Raw genomic sequence first — 26,554 nt, 5'->3', positions numbered from 1 at the left:
AAAAAAAAAAAAAAAAAAAAAAAAAAAAAAAAAAAAAACTTTAATTTCTTACAAAGAGTACAAATCAAAGGTTCTGTTGTCATTGGTTTCTCCATCATAAAACCTTTCTTTTGTATCTGAATTTTGTAAAAAAAGAAATCCTATTTTTGTTGCCCAAAGTTTTTTTTTTTTTTGGTCGTGACTGAACTGTCACTCCTTACTCTCTGTATATGGTCCTGGGTGTAAAATTGTGTTCAAAATTACCTAATTCTATAAGTTTACTTAGACAAACATTATTATATTGCTCAATTTTTGGAACTCATTTTTCCCCGTTTGTAATAAATATTCTATACTTTCCTTGACTTACAGAGTAGCTAATGAAATGTTCAGTCCAGTGTGACATAGGAGTTTACAACACTTCAGTCCTCATTCGCCTTACATGTTTCAATTCAAAAGATTCCTTGACTTGCTTGCTTGGAGCAATGCAGTGAAGTGTGTTTATTGCAGAATTGATTTTGACAGAAGTACTGTTCGGTGAGATCAAACATGTATTTTTATAGTAACCATTTCACTTCCGGTCCCCAAAGATCCAGGAGTGTAGAAAATGTTTCTGAATTTTTGTCACCCTTATATTTGAATTTTTCAGGAATAAAAAGTCACATTTTCTGCCATTAATGCCCTGTTTCTCACCTCAACTACCGCCAAGTGGCCGAGCAAAGTGACAGACTTGCCTAAAACAGGCAGTTGCTCTGATGTCTTCAGACTGATTTATCTGATGTGATTGTCATGTTTTAATTTCCTAACAAAGGTCTTGAGATGGGAGCAAACCATGAAGCTACTGCAATAATATATACTGTAGTTTACAATATAACAGTGAAAACAGTAAATAACAATAAAAATTCTATATTAAGAACATTATTTCAGAACGATTATTGTTAACATCAGTCACTATAAGTTGAGCATGGTGACATAACATAATGATGATTTGTCCTAAGCTACATATTGTATATAGACAGATTCAACATGACTTTGGCACATAAACAGAATGAAGTGATGTATTATTCATTCCTCTGATGTGCTTTGATGAACCCTTAAGTTATCTGCCTTATCCAGAGTGAATGAAAAGTCACACAGCCCATAAACCAGTCAAAATGCAAAGCTGATCATTCACCTCTTTCTACTGTCAGTGTCTCTGAATACATACAAATATATGTCTTGATGACATAGTACTTATGCATGGGGAAAATTTTGCCGTTGCTTTCGATTTAATTTTACCAATATTTGCCATAACATTGCAACATATTCACAAAGGATATCATGTTCCTCTGCAACAGAATTTCACTCCAGATCAGAACCTTGTGCATCTTCTCAGTTAGCGTGGTGTTCATTAGTCCAGAACACAACAATCCGGAAAGAATAACCTATATGGCTTCTCTATATCTAAGGTCAATATTTAAAGTAATAATGAATCCTGTACATGTTTCTGTTTTTGCACAATTGACATGGCTGGTGAATGGTTCAAAGTCATATGTCCGTAGTGGAATATATTGCTAATACTTTGTATTTTTGTGTGATAAAGGTTGATAGTATGGGCTCAGTGACTTTCTGGATACCCTGTTTTTCAATTTCTTGGACACATTTGGTCATATTATTCAGACATCAACTTTAGGAACCCTGAAATGAAGTGCTAAAAACTATTCTAAGATTTTACAAAGTTATGAATTGCATAATATTAGCATTTTGGACAAGAAAGAAGTGTGAAACTTTTGTCAAAAAATTAATGAACAGTGCGAGTTTCAAATTGATTGTTCTGTGCTTCCTAAGCATATCAGGAAAGTAGGGTTCAACTGTCCCTAGAACAAAAGAGAACCTGTTTCAACAAGTCTATCTTTAAGAGGCAGCCATTAGAACCCAATAGACATTTTCCTTTACTTTGCCTTGAATGTGGCAGAACAGTTTCAAAATGAGATTGTCTAAGAATATTAAAGTTCAAAGCCAAATTATTTATTTGTCTTATATTGCAATTGTGGTACAGGAAGAAGATGCTCTACACCCTCCTGCGTATTGCATATGAAATAATCGTTTACCTCCATGTCTTCCATGCGTTTCCTGTGTGTAATGGTTGAGCACACTTTTATATTTATATATGTTTCTTCAGTGTGATAATTTATTCTGTGCTATTGGACTTTAAAATTTAGAAACTGTATATTGAATTGCTGTATCGAAGACACAAAAAAAATGCATTTTATTTGGTTATGCTTAACTTATATTTAGAACATTGTTTAAAAATTATGTTTTATGCAATGTATGTTTTTCTTAGTGTCTGCATTATTCTGTTTTCTTGTATCTTGAGGAAGCATCATGACTACCTCTTATTTATATAATATACCCACCTGTTACAATAACATTGACATCATTCATAAAAATTCAAAATTTGATATAAGCATGTACCTTCAGTTTTAACAGTGAATTTCGCTAATTGTTAGAAAGACTTAAAACTATATACAAAATGACTGGACATAGCTGAAGCTTATTCTCGCTAAAGAATAAATGGAATGAATCACATAACTAGGAAGACGAAATGAAGGGTAATATGGTGGGATGGACATGTTACTCAGATGGGATAAACAAGAAAGTGTACAGAAAATAGATATTAATTGAAAACATTAACTTGGAAGGCTAAGGAGGAGAGGGGAGGATAATACATATGGGGGTGATGGATTTTATTGGAATGAAATGTATCACAACTGCATCCTATGGTGGCCTTTGCGTGTTCGTGGGAAGAATGTTCATTTTCTGTGGAGAGTGTTAATTGTTATGGAATTTCTAATGTAATCTTCCATTCTTAACATCCATTTTTGAGAACAAACTGTGCTGAGTGTAATGGTCAAATGGTTATTACTTCTGCTTCATATTTGGAATGTCCCAGGTTCAAATTTTGGCCCAAAGACCAGCTGTCCTGGCTAAAGGTTTTCATGGTTCTCTCAGCCCCTCCAGACAGATGGTCATATAGTGCCTAGGCCCACAGCTGCTTCCTTACAGCTCTTCAGATTTGTTATTCACTTGTGCTCTTTTAATTTAATGCTGTACAATCTTAGTCAATGGAATTGACTAGCCATTGGATAAATCAGAAAGAAATAAATTGAAGAGAAAGAGCCTGTTAACAGCATTGCTTGCTGTGCAGTGAGGTCTCATACAGAAACAAACTGCAGGACAGTATCCACATTATTAGAGATGTACACACTTTATGCAGTAATGAGCTGGATCCTATTAACATTATGTTAGCTGGTGGTGTGCTATTCACCCAGCTGTTAACATGTGAACACATATGCCAGTGGTTTCTAAGCTTTGCTCCGTCAGAGTTGTGGCATTCTGTGAGCTGGACCAAGGTGTTCCACCACCAAAATCCAGTATTGGCAGTTCTTCCCTAATTCACAGAAAGTGTTAATGTTAACAGATACAGTTTTCTAAATTTCACATTTCGTGATGATCTCATGTATAAAAGCCACCTGTTTGACAAGGTTTCAGCAAATTTCATTTGTAGCAATTTTATCATTACTGACAACAGCCAAATATTTCTGTAAGTCCCTGTTCATTACAGTTCATTGTAGCTAATGGTTATCTATGACTGACGTCTTTTTGGGCGAACAACTGTATTAATTTTGAGTTGAAGGCCAAAGTGCCAGAGACTGCCCAGTGGTTGATGTGAGGAGTGCTGTGTTTGCATTTTATATTTAAACATGAAGCTTTCATGTCCCCCAGCTCAGACTGTATGGTGAACAGCGAACAGGGTCAGGTAGTCAGTGATGTCTGTGCTGGGATAGGACATCATTGACCGTCTAACTCTGCCCCCCATTGCCACATAGTCTGGGCTGGGTCCAACAAGAACTTTGTGCATAGTTATAGCTTGTGAACACTCATCATACCAGGTGGAATCAGAGACAGTCTTTGAAATGTTAGGCATCAACTTTTCATTGGCACAGTTGATCATCTGGGAAGACTTCACTGTAGCTGAATAATACCTTAAGATGAAATCCACAAAAAATTCTTTCTTAGCAGAGGAATTGGTTGATATTGTTGACATTACTTTTCAGTAATTTTGTATTTTCACTTCATGATGCTTCACTAAATAATTGATCATGGTCAGTTCAACAATAGATTTATTTTATGCATTTTATTTATTTATTTTATTTTATACTAAATTAGTATATAAATTTCATTGCATTTAAATATTCTCAACAACTTAAAATATGATCCAGTACTTACATGAATTATTTTGTGCTGCATTCAGATCCTTTCTTTCAATGGAACGAAGGTTACACGTCCACAAAATAAAGTAGAGAGAGAGAGAGAGAGTGCAGGCCTCGAAACATATATTCACTTATCAGATGTCACACCTGATATAAAACATCTTTGTTCAGGCCAGCAGATTTATTCATCACACTGAATAAGGATGAACAATAATTATTGTTGTTGTTACCAGATACGAGACATCAGACCTCAAGACAGTCGCACTCTTCATAGTCACTGCTGTCAGAACTTTAACCCTTGCTGTATACATCTGGTTGACCACAACAGTGAAAGCGCTGTTACTGTTTTAAGTGTGAGTATCTAAAGACACAATACAAAATGTGTTTATTCGGTTTAACTTGATTAGTATTATTTTGATTTGAAGTAATTTTGTTATTGTTATTGTTGTTATTTTAATTCTATAAGCTATGAAACATATTCTCTGTTGGCATTTATCTTCACCCCCACCCCATTCTACCACCATAGGCTTTTTGCATGTAGCAATTTGAGGGTCGGTTCAGTTGGCTTGGGTACTGTTGCTGGAACAGTTAATATACTGATAAATATTTTCTGGACAAAACTGACAAAGTGGTTATTGGTAGCATAGATAATGGGAATGGATGCACACTCAAAGAAAGGAATAACGAGATTATGAACACAGTAGATAGGAAGTTATATTGTTCTTTTGATATCAAGTTATTGTGTCGGCTTTTAGTATCACTTCAAAAATGTAGGTGGCAACATATTACAGGTCTGGAAGTGTTTTATCCTTTCTATCTTGATATTTCTTGCCTTATACGAGTAAGGAGACCATTTCTGGGATTCTTGTCACCTCTTGGAGGAAGGTTTACTGAGATGATTTGTAGTGTTGAACATTATTAGTCCTAAACTATGTGATGCTGCATGCATGACCCTTTCAAATGTGGCTGTTGTACTCCATTTTAGACCTTTGCTGGAAATGAAGACAAATGAATGTGTGAATTGTATAGATAGTGTAATATTTAGGTGACACTGGCGAGGTCAGAGATCATTTGGGAGACATAAAGGGATAATATTGACATGCATGTGAGAGAAATAGGGCATGAAGATTTGAACTGGCACAGGATTGGGCACAATGCAACACTCTGTGATTATGAATTGTTGGATTCTGTAAGAACATGGAATTTCTTGACCAGTTAAATATAAAATAACTGTGCAGTAGACAAGTTAACACCAAAAATGTTAGAAGAGTTAATGGTTTTAGAAAGTGTGGCTGATTTAAGTAGAGTATTTGATGCGGCCATTGGAGTTTCACAGCCAGGCTGGGTCTACCCTTTCATCCATTTCAAGATTAAATTACAGGCATTGTCAGGCCTGCATGAATTTTCAAGGAACCAGAATTAAGAAAATATTTCAGGTGAGAAATTTTCTCCGTTTTATAATAAAAGGACAGGCCAAATATATGCATGTAAATAATGGTCAGTTCCTCTCACCTTCAGAGAAACCCAGTATGCTGTTGCTAGGATGTAGAGAGAAAGTAAATTGTCTCCTGTTGATGCTAGGGCAGGAGGTAAATGATGATAGGGTGGATGAATAAAAGGGAATTAAAAAAATATGGAAGGGGATAACGAGAAAAAAGAGATAAAGAAATGTAATGATGGAAATGAGGGGCCTGTTTTAGTATGAACAAGATGGTGGAAGAAAGGCAAGAAGAGGGGAATAATGACAGGCGAGATAAATAAAATGGAAGAATGCAATAAGGGAGAGAGAAGAGAAGGAAATAAAAATATGAATAGGCTAAAGGAAAGAAGAAATTATTCAGCCTGTCATCTTCGATAATTCATGTACTGACAGTAATAGAAGAATTCTAAGTGGTCATAAAAATTGTAGATGTCATGGTGACATGGCACCTAGAATTCATGAAGGCCTGCATATTGTTGTTATGTACTGTGACCAATTGCATGAAATTATGTATGAAATTTGTACCACTAGTGGTATCTTCAGTTCTTAAAATTTCGATTTTCTGTGGTGACTACATGAACTTTTAATATGGGAACAACACTACTGGCATTCAGTGTAGGATCTTGGAATGCTATATGTTGATAAATTTATTAAAATCAGACAACTCTAAACAAGACTTTTATTGAGTAGGGTGTAAAATAGAAATTTTGTACCATGCAAAATATTTTGGTGTGTGTGTCTGTAATTTGATATGTGCAAATTGTATGATTACATCTAGACTGAACTGCACTTGTAAGGTTCGTGGCACTCACCTCTACTGAATGAGAGGAGCACTCTGGCTGTCACTGAAGTCCAGAGTGTAATACATCTCAGTTGTGTCAAGGGATGGCAAGGATCGATTTGATGATGAGGTTTTCTCCTTCTCCTGTTCGAGGGTTGTGGACCTGTTTCTGGAGCTGTAATGTAACATAGAGATATAATTAACGTTCTGAAGGTTGAAGCTCATATCAATAATATTTAAAAATTTGGTTTATACTCCCAAGAGAACACACTGGATCTCCATTACAGAGATCAGTTGAGTTAATGTTTTAGGAGAAATCATTGTTGTGAGAAGCAAAGCAAGATATTCTTGTCCCTAAGTTTTCAACGCCCTGTGTTTATTGTGTAACTTTGACGTTGAAGGTTTAGGTGTGTTGTATGATGAAGCTGTTCCAGTAGTTTGGTGCACATTGCACCCACTGTCTTCATATTCATCCTGAAGCTTGTGACTGCAATGTACGTGCATATCAAAATGCTGAAACAGCTTCAACATATTCTACACTAATCCTTGAAAGGAAGAGTTTGGAGTGTGCAGGGAACAGTAGCTGTCTACTGTGGGGACAAGATGAAACAGTTATACCCTGTGGGAAGTGGCTGAGTTACTGAATGCTTATCTCCTTATGATGAAGAGTTATAATTGGCCAGTGCTCAGTAGGGGGACCTGTGGTATAAGAGACAGACTTCTGCTCGGTGAAATTCTGAACGCCATTGGGTGGTGGGTGATCTCAAACTGAAGTAATGGGAATCCAGCACTTGGCCTCCATTGCATTGCCAAGCAGTACAGCCTTGCCTCACAGATGTTCCTTTATTTCTAAAATTGTTGTTACCTTCTAGAATGCTGACTGATGTCGAGAAAGGTTGGGTATGGTATGAAGGCAGTGTGAGAAGGCATGGGTGCAGAAGGAACTGAGTTGAAGCATGGAAGACAAGAAGAAGCAAATGATGGAGAAGAGGTTGAGGAAAAGAAAACAGCAAAGGAGGGGTAAGAATAGAGGAGGATATAGGGGGAGAAAGGAAGAAGAAGATGATAAAGGAGAATTAGAAGAACGAGAGGTTGATGAAAGAGATAAGAGAATAGGAAGTTGAGGAAGTAACAGAGAACAAAGCAGAAGACGAAAAAGGGTAAAATGAAGAATAAGAAAAGGAGGTTAAGAAGAGGCTCTCACCTGCACGGCTTGACGACCTCTTCGAGGCGCGAGGCTTTACAAGGCAGCAGCGGAGCGGCGCTGGGAAAGCAGCGCTTGTAGGTCTCATGCACCCTGCAGTGACACGCCGCCACCTGCAACACACCGAGACAGACCGAAAAGTATGGGAAGTGATGTTATACAGGAGGCATCTGCCTGTACATCAGAACTGAGGTTGAGACACAGCGGGGCAGGAGCTGGACCTGTTTTGTGTAACAGAAGACTCCTCCGTGGAAGAAATGCTGCTACCAAAAGTGAGGGCAAGTTTAAGTGTCTGATTGGATTGATATATTGATAGCTGTGAATTACGAGCAGAGTTAAGTGAGCTTTCAACCCAGTAATCCATAAATTAATATAACGTTTTAAGAATATAATTACGAGCTGGTATAGCGACTCGCTACATTTTGGACGACAGAAGGGTCGAAGGTCGAGTCCCGGTAGGGTTAAGAATTTTCTTTTAGCCACGTTGTCCAGACCGGTCGTGGGGCCCACCCAGCCTCCCTTTCGATGGCTACCGGGGCTCTTTCTCCGAGGGTAAAGCGGCCGGGGCGTGACGCTGACGTGGATTTATTCACCCACTCCCCATACACCTTTTTGCTTAAATAGTTAAACAATAATGCATCATTCAGAAAAGAGAACATCAGTATTGTGAAGCAGAGGGACACCGCTGACCGTGGCCTATCTGTCATTTTGTCTTCTCCTTCGTTACGTCAGAAAACCCGCTTCCAGTATGTCATTCGAAACCCAATTTGTGAAAAACGTAAACCACGGTGTGTTTATAGGACATTTTTCTGCCAACGCGTCACATATTCTGAATAATCAGAAATTACATATAATTTTTCTACTGTAAGTTCTCCGTTTTCACGCCTCATTCATAAAGCATCACGATTAGACTGTGTTTGTCAGCTTGTCTGTATGTGTTCCGTTTCCAGCGAGTTTGTTAGTTAGGGTTGTATCGATTCCACGTGCACAGCAATGTTTAATAAGCGTTCTTGTTCACTTAAATTGTCGCAACTTTGTCAAAAGTTCTCCTGTTGTTTTCCAATTTTCCGGTCCGACAGCTGTAAGACACGCCAGCCGTCTGAGGCCTGTCTGTTCCACTCTTGCTCCGTGAAATATTTTATTCTTTCCTAATTTGTATTTCTTTTTGCTTCTTTCTTTTATGTTGCGAACTTTTTATACCGGTATGTCACTTTATAAACTCCGTCAATGTAAACTTTTAAAATGCCTACAAGCATCGAGGGAACTCAAGATTTCTTTTAAAACTTTCTATGCACACGGAGCTCTTTGCATTAATATAACCGGCATTAATAATGAATTCGCTTGCAGAACTTCTGAAAATATGCGAGAGTTGTGCTCTGTGATTGTAACGGGCCAGTTTGGTCCATTGGAATGACGATCATTAACATTTTTAGAGGGGGGGCACAATCGTGCGGGTTTATTTACTTATTTCTTTCCTAGGCAATTGACTCGTGTATAGGTCTGTGTCTGGGTCATCAGTTTCTAGGATGTGCCCACTCTTTTTATTTTGGACCGTAAAACAACTGAAGAAATTAGACGAGAACTACAAATTAACCAGTTGTGGAAGGTAGTGAATGCAGAAGGAATAGGAAAGACAAGTTGACACATTGCGCTCTGACAGGATTTCAGAAAAATCTTAAAATATCAACCGAAAAGGAACATAAGTGTGGGAAGACCTCTGAAAAGAGGTTACGTTGTGTAAGAATTCGGTAACGCCAATTAGCAATCCAACCCCGTCTATAGTCACTCATACACGTGACAATATTTTAATGTAATGTATGAATAGTATTGGGGCCAAGCAGTAGCATAGTTGGTTAAGACATTATGGTACAAGCCGGGAGGTCGCGGGTTCAAATCGTTATGAGGTCACTGGATTTTTCAATTGACGTAATCCTTCCAGCCGCACTATGGCCCTGGGGTCGACTCAGCCTCTAACAGAAATGAGTACCAGGAATCTTTCTGGGGCTAAAGGGTGGCCGGCTCGTAAGACTGACAACATCGCCGCCATCTGTGAGCCGATTGTCTAGAAAATGTGTGGGCCTCGACGCCTCACAAACCTATGGGTCTCCACTGCCTGTTACAGCGATACCTTTACCATTTTATGAATAACATTGAGTTCGAAGAGTATTGCAGTATCTTCTGTGCAGCCTCGCGCAGTCTGGTCACTCACGCTTGCTGCTTAATTGGCTTACTCTTATGTGTTGAAGACGAAGGTAATGTCGAAAGGTCTCTAAACCTCTACCAGACTATGGAAGTCAGTTGTAAGAAATAGCTAGTGCATGTGATATTTGGGCGTCCTACACTAACAGAGCCCGCCACTGGACACGATTCTGAGCTACTTCCTTCCACAGCCCATCTTCGCAACCAACTTCGTTAAGGTTAATTTGATGTTCCTCCATCTACCCGTCGATCCCCTGTGATTTTGCAACCAAAAGTTCATATATGGGATGCATCTTTCCTGAACACAGACTGGCAACATATTGTTTAGTGAATATTTATTTTCATATTAGGCCTATCACGTAAAATATCCGCCATTAGACAGTGACGGCGCACTGCAAGTGATTGAGAACCCAGAGTTTGGGAACCAGTCAACTGATAGGGTGCGTCTTTCCGTTGGTGATTAGAGAATTTTTAAAAATCTAATAAAATTATTGGAAATCGTATACGTCTATTATTGAGGGGCCTCACCGTTATGACGACGATGATGACAGCACACGCGAGTGTTCCCGCCGCAATGAAAACGTTGTGCAGGTGGTCCAGATGGATGGAGATGGGCATTTGGAGATCCAGCTGGCCGTCCCTGCTGCTGGGCAAGGCCTTGGGGATCGCTTCCAGCACGAATTCTTCTGTTCACACACAAAACGTTTCGTCAGTTTAATGGGGATTCGTGTCTGGCGATGTTGAAGTCTATCTCTGCAGCCCTTTGTTGGATCTTGGCCACGTTTCTTTACACAGTCTGCAGGACTCCTTGGACGGGGGATCAGCCCGTCGCAAGGCCTGCACACACAGGATAGCACAAACACAGAATGAAAGCACACACAGACAGCCATGCCTCAATTTGGATTCGAACCTACGCTTCCAGTGTTTGAGCGGGCGAAGACAGTTGATGCCTTAGACCGCGCAGCCACCGTGATCGGTTTGTTGAAGAGTCACGAATGACTAATGCGTACTTTCTCAGCCTTGGGGTGGGGTACGGGCAAGCATATTTAACGCTAAAAGGCAGTCGTGGTATCTTAGTGTTTAAAGGCTTAGAACTGTGAACCACTGTGCAGTATCCAGCGTTAAGAATAAAGTATATTTATATTATGAGCTTCCTCTCTTAACGACTGCACACGCACAAGTCAGATTTTCCTTTTTTATTTTTTTCACAACGATCTGCAATATAGTTATTTTTATTTTCTATAAGACTGTAGTGAAAGCAATTCCCTCTTTTCTGATGGAGGCGAAAGTTTTAAATTCCATTTTAATAATAGATTAGAAAATCATTGCCCTGCCTGGGAAACGTAAGAACAGCAATTTGTCGCAACAGATCCTTGCTTCGGAAGATTGCACTCAGTTTTACTTCGTCTGTGTTAGCGCGGCGACGCCAATGATTTCTCCCTACAAATGGCTGATGCCGACTTTGTGAAACGTGAAGGTGGAAACTGCTCGGGTCCAGAGGGCGACAAATTGCTTTGCATGTGTGTAAATTTGTTAACAGCAGACGGCAAGGAGAAAAATATATAAATCGTGTTACGAGTAAACCTGCTCACACTGCAGACGTCTGGAGAGTTTCGCTTTGTATTCTAGTGGGCACAATGCCCTGCAATAAATTTGATATGAATTTGACGTCTAATACCCAAGGCTGACGACAAGATTAGATAAACCCAATTCAACATATAATTGCTTATTTGCCTTGCATCTCATTTATAGCCTAAGTGTAATGTGTCAGCTTGGCCAGCTATTGCCTTAAGAAAAACGGTCTCATCTTATCGTCAGGTTGGCAAACTTCCCCTAATCCAGTGCACTGTTCTAGTTATGATAAACAGATAAAATTCATTTATTAAAAAAAAACTATACCTTGGCACGTCTTGCCTGTGTAGCCGGGTCGGCAGGCACAGTAGAATGAATCCACACTGCTCCAGCACGTCCCCCCATGACGACACGGATTCACACTGCACGCCTGCAATGTAAGGTATATTCCAGAACAGTGGATTTCAAAGAGCTTAGACTCGGAATTACAATGTTAACTCTTTCTCTACTTAATTAGTTTAGGTTCATTCCCTTCATTTTGCTTTACTTACAAATATCCACCGATTTGCAATAATTTCCACTGGTCCAAATCGCAGATAGTTCGCTTGAAATGTTAAATATTATTTTATATTTTAACTGCAAATATGTTTTACTCGGTAACAGTGGTACTGCAGTAAGACACAACACACAAATAACACTATCACACAAAATAACACAACACAGCACACAAAACTACACAAACAATAAGGGACGCACTACACTCAATGAATACGATGAACATACAATTACAGCAACAATAAATACAAATAGAATCAAATGACAGATGACATAAAAATTAATTTTCACTGATATCATCAGATATGAGAGGGGTTCAGAGTTGCAGCTGTGCGTAAGATGGGGGGAGAGGCGGCTGTTGACAGACACCAAAGTTACTGGGAATTATAAGCGAATCAGGGAAGCACGCAGCCCGTTTTGTGTAAATAGATACGCAGTTCAGGCACGGTTAGTGGTGCTCGGGTGGGAAGTTCTTAAGCTTGGGCGCGAGATGAGACATGAAATGACCGGGGAACGAAGAACATTAGGGTGATTAAATCAAGGGGTATGAAATGAACGTGATATCTAACACCAATGTTGGAAACAAGAAATACATGCACAATTTTGATTTTAAGCCATTAAATGAAGGGATCACTTGAGAAGTATAATTCTAGAGGAGGGGATGCCGTTAAGACGCTCTTAAATGAATTGTAAATGTGAACTGGTCCGAACAGGCGCACAAAGAGGGTCCTGTGGCTGGAGTTCTTGAACATAATGGGCTCCCGAGTTGCAGTGCGATAGGGCCCTACCCTGCAGCAAACAGTGAGTTATTATGACCAGCTAAAGCAGATTATCGAACTGAGTCCGCCCGCCTTAACCTTTAACGCACAAAATCCACTGTGCCCTGTTTTCGAGCCCAGTTCGCAGCACTTACGGCTCTTGATGGAACGAGGCAGTCAGGTCCCGCGAACCCCTTAGGGCACTCGCAGGAATAGTTGTTGCCACGGTCCACGCAGTAGTGGTGGTCATGACACGGGTTCGGGTCACACAGGTCAATCTGTGAACAGGAACATATTTCCACTAAACTTCATACCAGGGGTATGCACTAGAAGTTGCAGGGAGAGTTAAAATTAGGTTCTTATAACTGCAACTGATAGAGCTCATATTTTATTTGGCGATTTCTCGGTAAACGCACCAGATTTCGCGTGCTTAAGGTAGGAGCCAATAACAGAAGTGGGCGCAGTACACGGGGCTTAGTCCTACCCCACTAGCAATAAGAGAAAATAAGGTAGGAGCCATACTTTTTGTTGATAGAATCGCGAACCATTAACACTTTGTTGCGTTCAGGTAGTTTTTTTTTTTAGTTTCTTTGGGGTGGGATGAGACTGAGTCCACGTAGTACTTCGGCCTATTATATCAGCCCCGAATGATAGATGATGATGATGATTATGCATGTGGAGCAGTCGGTGGAATGAGAATTAGTAAGGGAGACCAAAGCACTCGGAGAAAACCTGCTCCACTGTCACTCTATTCACCACAAATCCCACACGATCTACCTGGGTTCGAACTCAGGCCGCCGAGGTGGGAAGCCAGCAACTGACCGCCTGAGCTATGGCACGGCTTTTGCAGTCAGATAGCGCAATATGTCTCGTATGAGAATTAGCATTTCTTTTGAGCTCAAAGGCAGCGCGTATTAGAAAACTAAAAACAATGTTGTAAAGGGAGGGTCTGCGAAAACTGTAACGAAATTTCGAGTAGGGGTGGTTCTTTATTTCAAATAGGTAACATATTTTTTTTTAAGAAATGCAATTCATGAAAAAGAACTGTAATAGAGAGAAAGGAGGGAGAGGAACACGTCTACATTACGTACATAGTCTTATTTGTTATAAAGCAGAAGCGGCCATATTTGCAAAATGTTAATTACATGAATATGTGCAAAATAATCACATACTTCTGAACAGAAGTTGACATCAAGTTACATCTTTATGTAAAGTAATAATTTCGAATAACAATTCAAATTCGACTGCTTACCGGGTGCAATGCTCGCACCAGTGTATCTGTCAGGGAACTGTTTTCTAGTCTTTTACGGCCCGCACTGCACTTCTCATGGAGCCTAGACTCCATTCCCTTCTTCTGGTATCAGCCACATAAAAATGAATGAAACGCTAAGAACATATAAAATAAGGTTCCTAATTTCGGATGCTCTGAAGTCGCAACTATGTTAAGTTTCCGAAACTGGGCAAGCGAGTCCTAATCTGAAAATGGCAGCATATCAGGACGAAGCTTTTGGAAGCGATGGAAACGCATGTCAGAATGTATGTAACGAATTTCGTACAAACAATATGCAAGTTAAACCTCACGTACTGATTCGAAACCTTAGCTTTGCACGCGAAGATATTACATCTATCAGAATTGGCAGAAACGGAAACGCAACACTGCTGCTTCAGCGTCCAATCTACCACTGCTGAGAAGTTGGTCGGGTAGGAGGAATAAATTCCTGTGGCCACCACCGCAATGCTACCCTGTCCAGAATACGGCCACTTTGCCCTATTTATAAAACGCAAGTACAGTCAATTCATGGCTATGTGTACAGCTTGACTACTGACTAGCTTTCTGACTAACTCTTCCACGTTCGTTAGTCGTCCTACGTCCCGACGCTGTGTAGTCTCCACGCTGGTAACATAATTAAATAACAAAGGTAAAGGTATAGTTGCCCCTACGCCATGAAGACATATGGAAGAGTGGAGGTATAACTCCGTCCTTCTTGACCTCGGAATTAGATGGAGGTGAGTTGTCAGCTTCACGCTGTCGGGGAAGGAGCCCCCGGTACCCATTGCACAGGAGGCTGGGTGGGCCCCAGATCCTGTCTGTAAGTTATAGAGAAGAGAAAAATCTCTTGCCCCTGCCGGGAATCGAAACCCACCTTAAAAATAAACATATAAGATGTATCCGTTTATTGAGAAACTTCGGCACGAATTCTAAATGCTACGAATGTGAATTATCATGATCATGTCATGTAGTGTAATGCGTGTCAACAGTAGACGTTATGACCATGCACCCTGGGTTTAGAGGCCTACCTTGACGTGACAGCGCTTGCCCGTGTAGCCTCGTCCACAGATGCACGTGTAACTGCCGATGTGATCCATGCATGTCCCGCCATTGATGCAAGGCGACGACTCACACTCGTTGTACTCGTACTCACAGTACCTGCCGGCGAATCCTGTCACACCACAGAAGTTTGTTGAGCAGTTCATATGCTTTGAGGACGTGGGCCTTCCAGTCTTTCGATTGACAACAAATACCGTATTTACGCATGTATAGGCCGCAGCACAATTTTCAGACAGAAATTATAGAAAAAATAATTTCCTTGGAATATTATTTCAGGAGTAGAAATTATTCCGAAATTTGGCAACGTTTAATTTTTTTTAAATGAAGTGTGATTTCGAATATTTCGAATATAAGCCGCACCCCAGTTTTCCTCTTGAATTTTTGGCAAAAAAATGTGCGGCCTATACATGCGTAAATAGGGTAAAAGGAAGAACAGTAACTACAGNCAACCAGGTAAGTAATTAGTTGAAACACCATACATCCCTTGCTGCTCTTTCTCGCGTTCGAATCTTACTGTAGGATATGTAAGATTTGAGGCTTTCACGGCGGTGACTATGAAGAATGCAGTCTTCTGGGATTTGGCACCGTGTATATGTGGTGTTAACACCACATATACACGGTGCCAAATCCCAGAAGACTGCATTCTTCATAGTCACCGCCGTGAAAGCCTCAAATCTTACATATCCTACAGTAAGATTCGAACGCGAGAAAGAGCAGCAAGGGATGTATGGTGTTTCAACTAATTACTTACCTGGTTGGCAAAAGCAGCGGTAGCCATCTTGCTGCCCCACGCAGATTCCATGCACGCATGGTGAGGAGACGCATTCGTTCAGGTTATGTTGGCACAGGGGTCCACCAAATCCGGGACCACAGTCACAACGGAATTGCGTCCCATTGCGTGCGCATGTGCCCCCATTCTGACATGGCGACGAGGCGCAGGGATCTGTTTCTTCTTGGCACGTTTTGCCTGCGTAACCTGAAAGTGTAGGTTAGAAAGCGTCAGCTCAAAGCCTGCCAACGAGATGACAACCGAATGCTGGTGGCATGCTTGTCTAACCGCTACTGCACACCGGGCGCTAGAACCGCTGGAACCACGTCACTCTCTGAATACAGGTTGCTAGTTCAAGTCTAGGTTTGATTCGTTTATTGTGCTGACTGTAGCGGTTACCCTGCGGAGTCGTAACTCTTTCTAACAAAATTACGTAAGGCAAAACAAGCTGCTCTTTACTTCGTCACGGAACCCGTAACCCACTATGACCTTACGACCCTGGTGTTTATAATTTATTTAACGATGCTGTATAAAGTACAGTCCACCATTTTTTTCTGCTTTGGGCCTAATCTGTCACTCTGCTCTCTACAAACCACAAGATAAAATTTTCTGAACTACAACTTAATGTGTTGTTTTGTACATGTATGAAATTCCTGTCTTCGCGAACGAAGTGCTGTTGACAATATTAAATTACTAAATTAAAGGCAATGACATGTTATTATGATTCATTTAACCGAAACTCGGTCGGCTAGTCTCTATACTATTGATGAATTTGATTTAACCGGGGCACGAAGAGTCTTAAAAAGTTTTACTTGGTAACGCTGTACTTGCCACATTGATGCCTTGATTGGTTTATTGATACTTTCATATTCCGTAAGCAGTTTTATTTTGTTGTTTCCGGTTTGAAAATTATAGACCACGGAAACCCCGACATTAATATAGAATCACTCTGCATAATAGACTTAAATTTAAATTTGTTGCGAAGTGGGGGGCTGTGAGCCGATAGGGAGCCGTCATCAAGCTAAACGCGGTTCAAGTGTTTTGCTTTCTCGTATTTATCCATCATCCTAATTGTTGTAAGATTTAAGGTTTTCACAGCGGTGACCATGAAGAATGCCATCTTCTGGGATATGGCACCGTGTAGAGCTTGTGTGAACCGACACTTCGGAAGAAGTTATCGCCTCCATCTTCAGGATAGAAAAATCTGCAAGCGAGGAACCAGCGTGAGCAGGTGGCTGCAGTCTTCATCGAATTTTCTTACCCTGAAGATTGAGGCGATAACCTCTTCCGAAGTGTCGGTTCACACAAGATCTACACGGCGCCATATCCCAGAAAAAGGCATTTTTCATCCTAATTGTTATTTAAAATGACGAATAATGCCCAGAGAATCAATCATCATATTAACATACTTTCGTCACGAACTTTTAGTGAGATAAACCCTGTCATGCGGCTTCATATCCATAGAAACAGGTAAATACAGCTCTGAGGGGTCCTCACATAGAAACAGATTTTGAACTGAGTTGCTGACTTTTATCAATAGAATTCTGATGAATCACATCTTACAAATTGTACGAGACCTCTGGAGTCTGTCTTCGGCGATTGTTGCTAAGGAAATTAACTATTTCAAACTTTAAACGACATAAATAATTAAGCCGACATAAATTAATTTCAAACATTCGGAATTAGTTATATTTTACATAATTACATTTTCACTATCACACTCTGTGGTCTAGACTAGAAGTCCAAAAGATAAATCTGGTTCGGAAGCATATAGATCTGCGGGTCTGACGGGTCTGACGTGTTGTAACTGTGCTACAGTGTCCGAGCTTTGCATTCTGACACGAATAGCAATGCTAGTACCAGTCGAAGTGACGTTGCATTTTGTAACTTTTGTGATTTTGTGTCAGCATGCTTGCGGTATGTAACTAAAACAAACAAGAGACTAATTATCGAAAACCAACTCCTCCTGTCGTTTCCATTTTTATTTAATATCCTGGAACGGTATATTTTCGGTTATTTTATGTACATGAAGTCCTTCTGAGACCCTCCCGAAAATCCTTCGGCCGATCGGGCGAGAGGAAGAGCGGCTGCGCGTGATCGGACTCGTGGTATAGCGTGCAGGCCAGTGGACTACACACATTACAATTATTCCCAGTGTCACCTCCAGTAAATCTTTGAACAGCCGCTGTGAAGGGAGCTTATGTGTTGTTATGCGTTATATGCCCGTCTACTATAAATCCAAGCTTCTTTCACTCTATTAAACAACCAGTTGAGTTACTCCTTATGACGAAATATTGTGTGAGAGTTACACAGTGAAACGAGCGTTCATGCACCATATTCATGAGAAAGTAAGGAGAAGGCATGAACTTCATAATGTTATGGTTCCAAACAGAAAATAGATATTCATAAAACTTGAATAAAATTTAGGCAGATAAGGTCGTTATTGGGCGAAGAAAATAACATAATCGAAAGGCCTAGTCCTCACTGAAGTCGGTGCTATGTCTGTTAAAAAATCCCAAAGACGCCTTGCAGAGGAGACCAAGGTTTAAAGTGTCAAGTTTGTTCACTTTCTGAAAAGGAATTTCAGCGTAATTTGACGTGCTGCCCGAAAGCCGGACTATAATACATCCATCGCTACGCAACGGACAAGGAGAAAGCAATGCCTAGGAAATCGTTGCTCCGGAGATGAAAGTCTAACAGCGGAATTTCCATCTTTATTTGTAACGAAATGTATTCCCGCGGCAACAAAGAGATTCGTTGCATAGCAGCGGGCGAAATTAACTTTTCGACAAGGTGTTTCCTGTCCAGTCCGAGTGTAGGATATAACAGTTCGCATCCGACAAGAGACCAGTAGAGTTCGTGTCCGACGAGAGCTAAAGCAGTTGAGCTGCTCCGAGCAGAGCAGAAGACACTTCACCGAGATAAGCGGTGCGAGGGTGTATAACACTGAAGAGGAAACGTTCGAAGACGTTACAAGTGCGAATAATTGTATTTGTGACTGTAAAAGAGTGACCGTCCAATAAATATTCATCCAAATCCGAGACCCACACAATTTCATATCGCATTGCCTAGGAAACACGCGACAGTATGAATATGAACATGCCACAGGAAGTGCATATAACAAGAGGGACAATTTCCTGCGTCTGGTGGGTCTTATTTGTAATTTGTTGGTTTGTGGCCTATCGACATTGCCACGGTTCCGACACGAGCAGTGAGGGGTGATGCAAATAATCTGTGACCCTCTCGCCCGGCCGGCAGAATGGTTTTCGCAAGGCTTTCATACGACCTTCTTGTACTATGAACTCTACAAATGGAAAGAAGTTCTCTCTAATTTGTATCGTTCTGTACGTAAGAAAATGGATGAAGCAGGCCATGGAATGGGCTTCTTATCTGAACTATGATAACAAAGAGAGTTCGAATGGGCCATGAAAAGAGCTGTAAGCTATTGTTAGTTGTTAAACTTTGCTGGTGCTGCTGCCTGGCGGATGGAGTAGGAACAATAGTCTGGGGCTATACAATGTAGTAAGCCACTAATTCGTAGAGGAAATCCCTTGCTCACAGTTCGCCTCGATCCTTTCTCTCTGTTTCTGTGTGTCTCTTCTCTGCAGATTCGCTATATAAATTCACTGTTCTCAATTGTGTCTTGTGTTCTCTCTTTCTCGCTCAATGTTTAATTTTTCGTCGTCGTCGTCCGCTTCGCCGCGTTCTAGGCGCCATAATCCAGTGCCTGCAGTGTCCTGTCTTCTACATTTTCTTGCATCTACGGATCTCAAGGTATCGAACTTCGTATGCCGACCGTCTTAGTTTCACTCCACCTTTCCAGGCCAGTGGGGCTGAATACCTTCAAACCGATCCCGATCTCTGCCGATTCATTGCTCACAATTATCCTGCAGGGTCTCGTCTCAATGTGAACAACTTAGAGTCATTAGGAAATCAGCAGACAATCGAAATACATGGATGATAATCCGCATCACGGCCATGCGTTTATAAATGGATAGTCAATTAATCATTAACAGTCTTCGATTTCCGGCGGTACCAGATTTTTTCTGAGAAGTAGTGGGTCTGGAACGGGATCCACTGAGCCTCGTGATGATAATTGAGGAGCTATTTCAAGGAAATAGCGGATCTGCTCTAGGAAACCGAAGTTAACGGCCGTGGGGATTCGTTGTGCTGACCACGCGACACCCTCTATCCGCAAAAGTTGGCTCTAAACTTCGTCGACAAGCGGCGGTCCCTCGGTCGGTATGGTTTGCTTGCGGACTGAAATCACGGAGTTTGTCTTGTTTGTTGTTAATGATGTAGTCGAGGAGGATGAAGCGGGCAGGACATGTAGCACGAATTAGGGAGAAAAGGAATGCATATAGGATATTGGTGGAAAGCCAGAAGGAAAGAGAACACGAGGAAGACCAAGGCGTACGAGGGTGAACAATATTAAAATGGATCTTAGAGAGATGGGATGGCATTGTATGTATTGGATTGATCTGGCTCAGGATAGGGACCAGTTGAGGGCTCTCGTGAACACTCTAATGAACCTTCGGGTTCCATAAAATGCTGGGAAATTCTTGATTAGCTGCAGAATTGGCTTCTCCTCAAGAAGGGCTCAGCTCCGTAAGTAAGTAAGTAATTTGTTAATGATGTTCAAATGCAAGATGAACTTGTGCAGGAAGGTGAGTCGTGTCTTACTTTAATCTTCATTCAGTAGGCGGAAGTGGAAAGATGAAACAATAAATGAGAAAATCCCCACTGAATAAGAAACAGGAGTGACATGAATTTCGCCATAAAATTCAGCAGTTCATTGTCCGATAACGCTGTGCTTTTAAAACACGGGCAGCGACTTTGGTTTAACACGAACTGTGTTCACTAAACATAGATTTGGTCAAAAATGCTTAGACTTTACCACTGTAATGAATCTGTTATATTTACTAAATGAAATGGCTGTTGGTGCCCCTTCCGTTTGAATACTTCAGTGTTGACAGAAGTGGCACTAAACCAGAGGCGCCGAATCTCAACACTCAGCAATCACAAACAAATGAAAGTCTAATTTTCAGCCTCCATGGAAACTGAGAGTCAATACGGACCTTCCGTTAAATTGCTTCCGCCTTAACGCTTGAGTGAGTTACCTTTCCCTCTATGTTCCAATAACAATACAGTTAACTGCCATGTCAAGAACCAGCTTCAAATAAGGCAATATTGCTCAAAATTTATGCAGATATTTATTTATATTGGGCAACATTGGAAACAAGGTCATAAATACATGGTAATTGCGTATTTACCGCTACTATACAGAATACTGCCGCGCACGGTGGCCGCGCCTATTCGGGCACTGGGGGCGTGGGTTCGAATCCCAATCGAGACGTGGATGTCTGTGTTGTCCTGTGTTTACGTAGCGGCCTTGCGACGGGCTGATCATCCGTCCAAGGAGTCCTACCGTCTGTGTAGAAAAGATTACGGAACTGAAGAAGATTCCAGGGCCCAACAAAAGCTGTAGAACCACTGATAAATGAATGCATGAATATAGCGTATTTTTTGCTGCAGACTGCATTTACTGACAACAGCACAGCAAAAGATGCAGAATCGGAAATAATTCATTTGGAAATTCGGCGATCTCTAAATCAGAGTAGGAGTTATGTACGCTTTCCCTAACTCGGGCGGGGTTTTGAACTTTTTATAATACACTATAACAGAAACGGATTTTTATTTGTAACTGAATTTCGTTCCTATAGCTACTCTGGACTTAGTGGGATCCCGCAGGGAGGTTTATCAGGGCTGCTTTTATTATATATGTCACGGTTTTGCACATTAATTTTCGGTCGCCATAGCAACTGTAAACCGTCTCCCTTCAGCAAGGCCTGCTGAGTGCATTCTGCTCGCCGAGATATCGCTGTATTTCCTTCTCAATCTAGAAAACTTGTCTCGTTTTAGGGGCATGTAAATTGCCTACGTTTCATATCAAATGACTATATATGCTCTGTGATTTTACGCTATATGTCACATATCTACGATGTTACAGTAAAAATAAGCACAAAGGAATCTGAGTCCACAGTTGCGCTTGGAGGCCATGTTTTGCCTTCGCGCTTGAGACCGTAGTGTCGCGGAATGGTATTAACAATGCTGCTTCCCTTTATGGACGTCCTGATTCTTCTGCGGGGGCCAGACTTTCTGATTGAGATTTCCTCTGTATTTCCCCCATTACTTCCAGGCGTATGCTAGAATACAGGGCGTTCAATCGAGGAGGAAACTTCGCAACACCGCTGACCGAGCCCAACATTCCTCACAGATTGCTGCTGTAATTGCCGATGACGGAATGAGTCATTTATCAGCGCCAATGACTCATTCTGCTATCAGCAGTTACAGCAGCAGTCTGTGAGGAATGTCGGGCCGGATCAGCGGTGTTGCCAAGTTACGTCCTTACCTGAAGGCACTGTATCTTTTGAATAAGCTACAGATTCTTTCACTTTTCTTTCAGCATCACAATTACTATTCAGCTTCCTCTCTAACGCTGTGTAATCTAAGGACTGGAGATACGAGTAACATGGCCATGTAAACTAAGGAGGAAATATGAGAGAGTGTGAGAGAACAAAAATTCTGTTATCGAGGTGCATGAACATATCTCCTGATCAAGTTTAGAATATCAGTTTCGTAAGGTCAACTGTTTCCATAAAACTCTTGTATCATCTCCTCATCTAGACACTTTTAATTTCACCATCATTAATAATATGAACATGGCTCCTGTTAATTAAACATTGGTATGCGAACAGTAACCTGGAAATTTCTCACGTGTTTCGCGTATTCGTGAAAATGACAGCTATTTCAATTAATCATACAGCCGAACAAATTCTTTGTTTGACAACTTGAAGCAGAGGACGTTCTGCAGCGTGGTTGTGCCTATGCTGAAACTGGTACTAAATAACGAATTGTTCTATTTGTTCTTCAAACAAACTCTGTGGTTTTAGTCCGCAAGTGACCTATACCGGCCGAGAGACCACCGCTTATCGGCGAAGTTAGTGCCAACTGTAGCGGATAGAGGGTGTCGCGTGGTCAGCCCAACGAATCCCCACGGCCGTTAATTTCGGTTTTTTAGACCGGAGCCCCTATTTCTTTGAAATAGCTCCTCAATTATCATCACGAGGCTGAGTGGACCCCGTTCGAGACCCGGACCTCTGGATCTGTAGCCAGGAACTCTGCCCACTAGACCAGAGAGGCGGTCTATTTGTTCTTGTGATGTTGACATACAGTATATTTGCTATAGAGGTTAGTTAGCATCGACTGAACCGAAAGGCTGATAACGTACTGTGAACTGGAAATTATTCTGAAAGACGTAATCATCTGTTTCAAGGCACTGTTAGCCTGATAGAACGAGAAAGATCTGGAATTAGCTCAGTATAATTAATTGTTGCTTAGTCGAAGACTCGGACCAGTGCCTAACGAGCGCTATTGCATCTTCTGAAGAGCAGTTTGATATGGCAATACCCACCTTACCTCTGGTTTTAAGTTAGTCAATAATCATAACAGAGCCGCTGAACTGTCGAACATCGATATGTGCGCTCAAGGCAGCACGGAACCATCCGCGAGTTTGCATCCCATTCGAGTACGGGTGCACTGTACTGTCCAGAGGAGCTTTGCTTTTGCCATTTTGCAAGCCAGTGCTTCGGAAATATAAATGTAAATCTGTTTCCCCCGGGGCGGAGAAGCTGGGACATGAAACTGATCACTCACCTCCATCTAGTGCCGAGGTCAAGAATGGTGGAGCTGTATCTCCACTCCCCATACGTCTTCATAGCGTTATGCTTATTAATTAAGCACAGGAACATCTTTGCCTCTTAGAGTTTACCAGTGTTGACAGGCAGTTAGTTAATTTCTCAGCTACTGCTCTTCTTTTAAGCATACACATGTACTGTAGGACTTCACATTTCAAAAAAAAAAAAAATCTAAGAGCCCTCGCAATTTCATATTTGTGCGTGCAGCGGTTTCTGTAGCGCTGTGTGTCGGTGTTTGGGAATGTACATGTTGCTATGTGATCACTCCACTGGTTCTAAAGTAATTCGTGAGACACAAAACTGATGTCAGGTGCCTTTTCCGTTGTTTCAGTCAAAATATTTCACATTATCCTGGGGGCTGTAAATGGGCGTAGTCACAGGCAGACGCCGTCTGCTTAAGTTCAGAGCTCAATTTTTCTTCTAGACTAGAGAAACCACTTTTGTGCCTGAAGGCGTCACAACTCTCGTTCCGAACAACGATATATGCGTGATCGAATTCCCGAGCCTGACGACATATTTTGATATGTTCTTTCCATTATTTTTTATTGCTAGTGGGGTGGGACTAAGTCCCTTGTACTGCGGCCACATCTGGCCTATTGTACCAGCCCCAGATGATAGGTGAGGGTGATTGTGGAGCAATTGGTGGAATGAAGATTGGCAGGGGAAACCGAAGTACTCGGAGAAAACCTCCCCCAGCGCCACTTTGTCCACCACAAATCCCACTTGACCAGACCCGGGATCGAACCCGGGCCGCCGCGGTGGGAAGCCAGCGACTAACCGCTTGAGCTATGGCGCGGCCGTTCTTTCCATTAACTGCATGAAGTGAACGCCTGAACGCGAAGTCCTCCTGTCCGCCCGCGTGTTTCATTCAAAACTACGAAATGGATCTTGATAACGTCTGACGCTGAGCTCATACACTAGAATTTATCGGGAGGGTCTGGTTTGTTTCTTGTCGGCCCAACATAACCTCTGCTCTACATGAAGCTCAAATCGAAACTTAACAAAATTCCTCGTCTTGCAAAAAGAAACTTAGTGGACATAGACTACATGGCATAAAATATTGACCCCATTACTATGTAGACTTCTGGACTCGTATGTCGATGTAGTCTACGTGTAGGCATAACGAAGAACAAAGAACGGTTACCTACGCCCGTCTGCGGTCTTTAACCTTTATGTTCTTCTCAACTACTCATTTATGATTCCATGCAGGCAATATCTTTCTCATACTAGTAATATTTTATGAATCCTACTGGTTGGGTCAGTAAAGGAGTGTATCTGCATTAACTTCAAGTCCCAAGAGGGACATTTGAAGCTGAGTGTCTCTTATAATCACGATTGCAGTCTTCTATAAGCAAAGTCTCATACATTGAAGGCAAGTCACATGTGTTCTGGATGTTGTTAATGGTAATTCGTTTATTCCGACCCTGTGACGTGATGCTCAATTTGAAAACCCATATTTTAATTTCAGCGAAGTTCTAACGCTGCTGCATGGGAAACTCAGTTCTGAGAGAGAGAGAAAAGTGAATGTAATTTTGAACCCTTCTGTCACGTACAGCGTAGAGAGAAGGCTGGAATTTCGAACACTGCGAAAGAAAAACTGTCATGCATTATTTTAGATGGGTAGGGGTACACAAAATTTGGATATTTTAAGAAATTTTGGGCTCCCAGAGCAGTAATCTGGTCCTGGCCTTCGCCAGCAGGACCATGTTTTTGTTCATTCCAAGACCGCTTATTTGTTTAGAAATGGGGCGTCCTCTGCTATGAGAGCAGTGGTCTGACTGTACTGTCGAATGCCTCCGACTCTACTGGATTCCCAGGCGACCGCGAGCTCTTTGTATGTGTAAATTTTGAAATTACTGCCATTAGAAAGTCTCGGAATACCTACACAAAATTGTGAAGCGCTTCTCTCTGTGTCCTCTCATTTGTCACAGGCCCTCATATCCACTCGTTGCAGATACAAATTCGCTGTAGGTGAACTAATGAATGCCGATCGCAGTGGCCGCGCGGTCTAAGGCATGAATTGTCTTCGCTCGCTCGAACGCTGGAATCGTGGGTTCGAATCCCACTCAAGGCATGGATGTCTGTGTGTGTGTTTATTCTGATGCCCTGTGTATGGGCAGAGGCCTTGCGACGGGCTGATCTCCCTTCCAAGGTATCCCACGTCTATTTAAAAGATTACGAAACTGAAGAAAAGGACTGGGCCCAAGAAAGGGCCGTGGAGCCATTCATGAATGAAGGGTGCAAATTAGGGACGACATACAGGCTAGAACTCGATGTTTAGTAGATGCCAGTGGCAGTACAGGGATCAGAGTGACATGTATATAGATATCAATTAGTTTATTCTATTATGTCGTTTTCTGCCGGATGGCACAAAGATTCTAAAAAGTGAAGCGATCTTTGGATTTAAACAAAACGTATATAAGCTGTGTTGAACATATCGAAGTGCATGTAAAAGGATTTATGTGGTAAACTCGTTACATTTGTGACTACTTAATTAATGCTAAAATGTGCATAATATCTACATGCACAAAACACTTAACAACATAAATAGTCTAACAATTTGGAAAGTCTACAGCCAGTGGAGCACACATAACAACACTATATCGACATGCTTACGAACTGCAGAAGTAACACGCACAATGCCCACACCGCAAAGGGAACGCAGCGCGAATGAATCAAACAACGGGAAATACTCTCAAGTAAATGTCTTTACAATGAATGCGTGACGACCACAAGGAAAACACTGGGATGTCAGTTACTTTTGATAAAGGCTAGTTTACTTCAATTAGGAAATATCCTATTCACATGGGATACGTAATTTTGGACATACACATACATACATACATACACATACGTGTATAATGCAACAATTTTGGAAGCTAGACAACTCCTGATGATGGCCGCACGCGGCCGAAACATGT

General features: G+C 41.4%; 2 protein-coding genes across 6 annotated transcripts in view; one reads left to right on the top strand and one right to left on the bottom strand.

The window, feature by feature from the left end:
* Nucleotides 1–26,554, top strand: part of LOC111868519 (zinc finger and BTB domain-containing protein 24) — a 140,262-nt gene that overhangs the window by 6,232 nt on the left and 107,476 nt on the right. For all 3 annotated transcript variants that reach the window (XM_023859217.2, XM_023859215.2, XM_023859220.2), the window contains exon 2: nt 4,463–4,582. In XM_023859217.2, coding sequence (XP_023714985.1) covers nt 4,463–4,582 — 120 coding nt within the window. The remainder of the gene's footprint in view (nt 1–4,462; nt 4,583–26,554) is intronic.
* LOC111868520 (delta and Notch-like epidermal growth factor-related receptor) overlaps nt 1–26,554 on the bottom strand; it is a 96,497-nt gene continuing 69,943 nt past the window's right edge. For 2 of the 3 annotated variants that reach the window (XM_023859225.2, XM_023859226.2), the window contains 8 exons: nt 15,859–16,083; nt 15,077–15,219; nt 12,934–13,056; nt 11,793–11,895; nt 10,422–10,579; nt 7,695–7,807; nt 6,522–6,665; nt 4,493–5,221 (listed from right to left, as the gene is read on the bottom strand). In XM_023859225.2, the coding sequence (XP_023714993.1) occupies nt 6,524–6,665; nt 7,695–7,807; nt 10,422–10,579; nt 11,793–11,895; nt 12,934–13,056; nt 15,077–15,219; nt 15,859–16,083 (1,007 nt within the window). In that variant the 3' untranslated portion in view covers nt 4,493–5,221; nt 6,522–6,523. Of the gene's footprint in view, nt 1,833–4,492; nt 5,222–6,521; nt 6,666–7,694; nt 7,808–10,421; nt 10,580–11,792; nt 11,896–12,933; nt 13,057–15,076; nt 15,220–15,858; nt 16,084–26,554 lie in introns of those variants that run through there. The other variant, XM_023859229.1, reaches the window with a different exon arrangement.

This window comes from Cryptotermes secundus, unplaced genomic scaffold, assembly GCF_002891405.2.
Source record: "Cryptotermes secundus unplaced genomic scaffold, Csec_1.0 scaffold206, whole genome shotgun sequence".
Classification (NCBI taxonomy): domain Eukaryota; kingdom Metazoa; phylum Arthropoda; class Insecta; order Blattodea; family Kalotermitidae; genus Cryptotermes; species Cryptotermes secundus.
This window is presented reverse-complemented; position numbering and strand designations above follow the sequence as displayed.